Source organism: Hibiscus syriacus, unplaced genomic scaffold (assembly GCF_006381635.1).
Source record: "Hibiscus syriacus cultivar Baekdansim isolate YM2019G1 unplaced genomic scaffold, ASM638163v2 tig00110413_pilon, whole genome shotgun sequence".
Lineage (NCBI taxonomy): Eukaryota > Viridiplantae > Streptophyta > Magnoliopsida > Malvales > Malvaceae > Hibiscus > Hibiscus syriacus.
The window spans coordinates 9,745-11,865 of NW_024062728.1; the positions used below are offsets into that span (position 1 = coordinate 9,745).

Below are 2,121 nucleotides of genomic sequence, written 5' to 3' on the forward strand. Positions count from 1 at the left end.
AAAAGAAGTTTCTGAAACTTAAATTCGCAACGTGATTTTAGTTTTGTGTTGCGATTTTCATTTTCGCGTTGTAATTTTCGTGTTGTGATTTAGGGTTTCTTCAACAAAAAGATAAAACGAAAAGACAAAACAAAAAGACAAAACAAAGACAAATACTAACTTCACAGGGTTAAAGACTAAACAGTTTAGCAGTATTGGCAACAACCGAATGAATTTAACAGTCTCAGTGAACTGGTTAATCTAATAATACACAAATTTCAAAATAAAAATAAGAGATTAAAAAAACTAACCATCGGTGGTTGATTTTTCATTTCTGACCGTGAATGGTTGTGAGGGTTGCTCTGAGAGATGGAGATAAACGGATTTCGTCGAAAATGGAGACGGATTTCGTCGGAGATGGGTACGGATGTCGCCGTAGAGAGTGAGAGATGGAGATGAGACTGAGTTGTGCTTTAGGGTTTTATGTTAGAGATGATTTGCGATAATAATGTTTACATTTGTGTTGCGAAATTAATATTGTGTTTCGCGTAAAAACATTTGACTTTTGCGTTGCGAATTTGACTATCGCGTTACGAATTTGACTTCTGTGTGCGAATTTGACTTTCGCGTTGCGAATTTGGAAAATCGCAATGCGATTTACATATTCGTGTTGCGAAATTGGAAACTGAGTTGCGAAATTGGAATTCGCGTTGCGAATTTGAGATCGCGATACGAATTTGTTGGTCATTTTGACAAATCCAAAAAAAATTGATGAAATTCGTATATTATAAGACATTTTTTGTCACTGATGTTATTTTCTCTTTCGAAAATAGATCCTCTGAATGTTGAAAATCCATCACCTTGTGAAACTTGAAATCAAACCTATAATTGAGAAAATCAAATGGGGAAGTCCACATGTACATCCTGAGGAAGCAAACATGGGAAACTTTTCTCTCCATATTTTATTACGTTGCGTTTACTCATGAGAACTTATCCTCTGCGCTAGTATAAAATGCAAGATGATCATCAACCGTATCACCCAAAGAAGAGATCGAAGCAAGGCAAAGCAATACTTTAAAAACAAGACAGAGCCAATATTTCTCCTCCTCTTCTTCTTTAAAATCCCTCGTATATTATTGTGTTGTTAATTCCTTTGTTTTTTGGTTTTTTTTTGTTTTGGGGTTTCAAAAATGGCATCAAGGAAGATGTTTTTCGGCTCAAAACCAAGATATATCTACCCAACCATGGAATTTAATGATGCAAATCTCAACTCTTCATCTGATAAACCTCTTAATCTCTTCGATTTCGACGAGGTTGATGTCTGGAACAATTCAAATGATCCGACAACGACCAACTCGGAACCCAAGAAGCCATTGCCCGGTTCACGAGCTTCGTCTAAGAAAGTTTCCAAGAAGATGGAGATTCAGATCAATGATAACAATAAACACAGGTGTCCCCAAATGGCAGCTGCTTCAGCTTCATTGCCGGTCAACATCCCGGACTGGTCCAAGATTCTCAAAGCGGAATACAGAGAACACGGGAAGACCGACGAAGATGCCGTCTTCGGCGGCGGCGGAGAGGGTGATGACGAAGGAAGGGTTCCGCCGCATGAATACTTGGCAAGGACGAGAAGGGCTTCGTTTTCGGTTCATGAAGGAATCGGAAGGACTTTGAAAGGAAGAGATTTGCGTCGTGTTAGAAATGCTGTCTGGAAAAAAACAGGTTTTGAGGACTAACCCGACAAAAATAAAACCCAGGTTTAATTTTTATCTCTCTTTTTTATATACTTATTTAGAGCAAGAAATGGCAAATTTTTAATTGCCGTATATATATATATATATAATCTGTTCTCTGGTTTTCAGTGTTTTGAGATTCATCAGAGGATTTCTTTTGCTCTGTTTTTTCTTTTCTTTTACATAATGTAATTATTCGACTTTGAGTTTGTCAATAGATCTTAAAGATAATTTGTTTTGTTTTTCTCTTGGGTTGGGGTGTTTATTTATAAAGGGTCACCTAATTATTTGTGTGATTTCACTTTAATCACTTAATTTTTTTTTTAAATTATATCTAACATTATATTTTAATTTTATATTTTTTAATAATGAGTTATTAAAATAAAATTAAAATATAATATGATTTTTA

The 2,121-nt window shown here is 35.4% G+C and overlaps 1 protein-coding gene across 1 annotated transcript; it reads left to right on the forward strand.

Moving 5' to 3' along the window:
- Window positions 1-1,094: 1,094 nt before the first annotated feature.
- LOC120124097 lies at window positions 1,095-1,872 on the forward strand. Its single transcript, XM_039142849.1, has 2 exons — window positions 1,095-1,239; window positions 1,270-1,872. The coding sequence occupies exons 1-2, from the start codon at window positions 1,170-1,172 to the stop codon at window positions 1,713-1,715; spliced, it is 516 nt and encodes a 171-aa protein (XP_038998780.1). The 5' UTR covers window positions 1,095-1,169; the 3' UTR covers window positions 1,716-1,872.
- Window positions 1,873-2,121: the final 249 nt, after the last annotated feature.

Bases quoted from the DNA above. Each gene is read 5' to 3' on its own strand.
- LOC120124097 (XM_039142849.1), top strand. From the start codon at position 1,170: ATGGCATCAAGGAAGATGTTTTTCGGCTCAAAACCAAGATATATCTAC. The intron at 1,240-1,269 runs CAAATCTCAACT...CTGATAAACCTC, and splicing joins AACCATGGAATTTAATGATG to TTAATCTCTTCGATTTCGAC.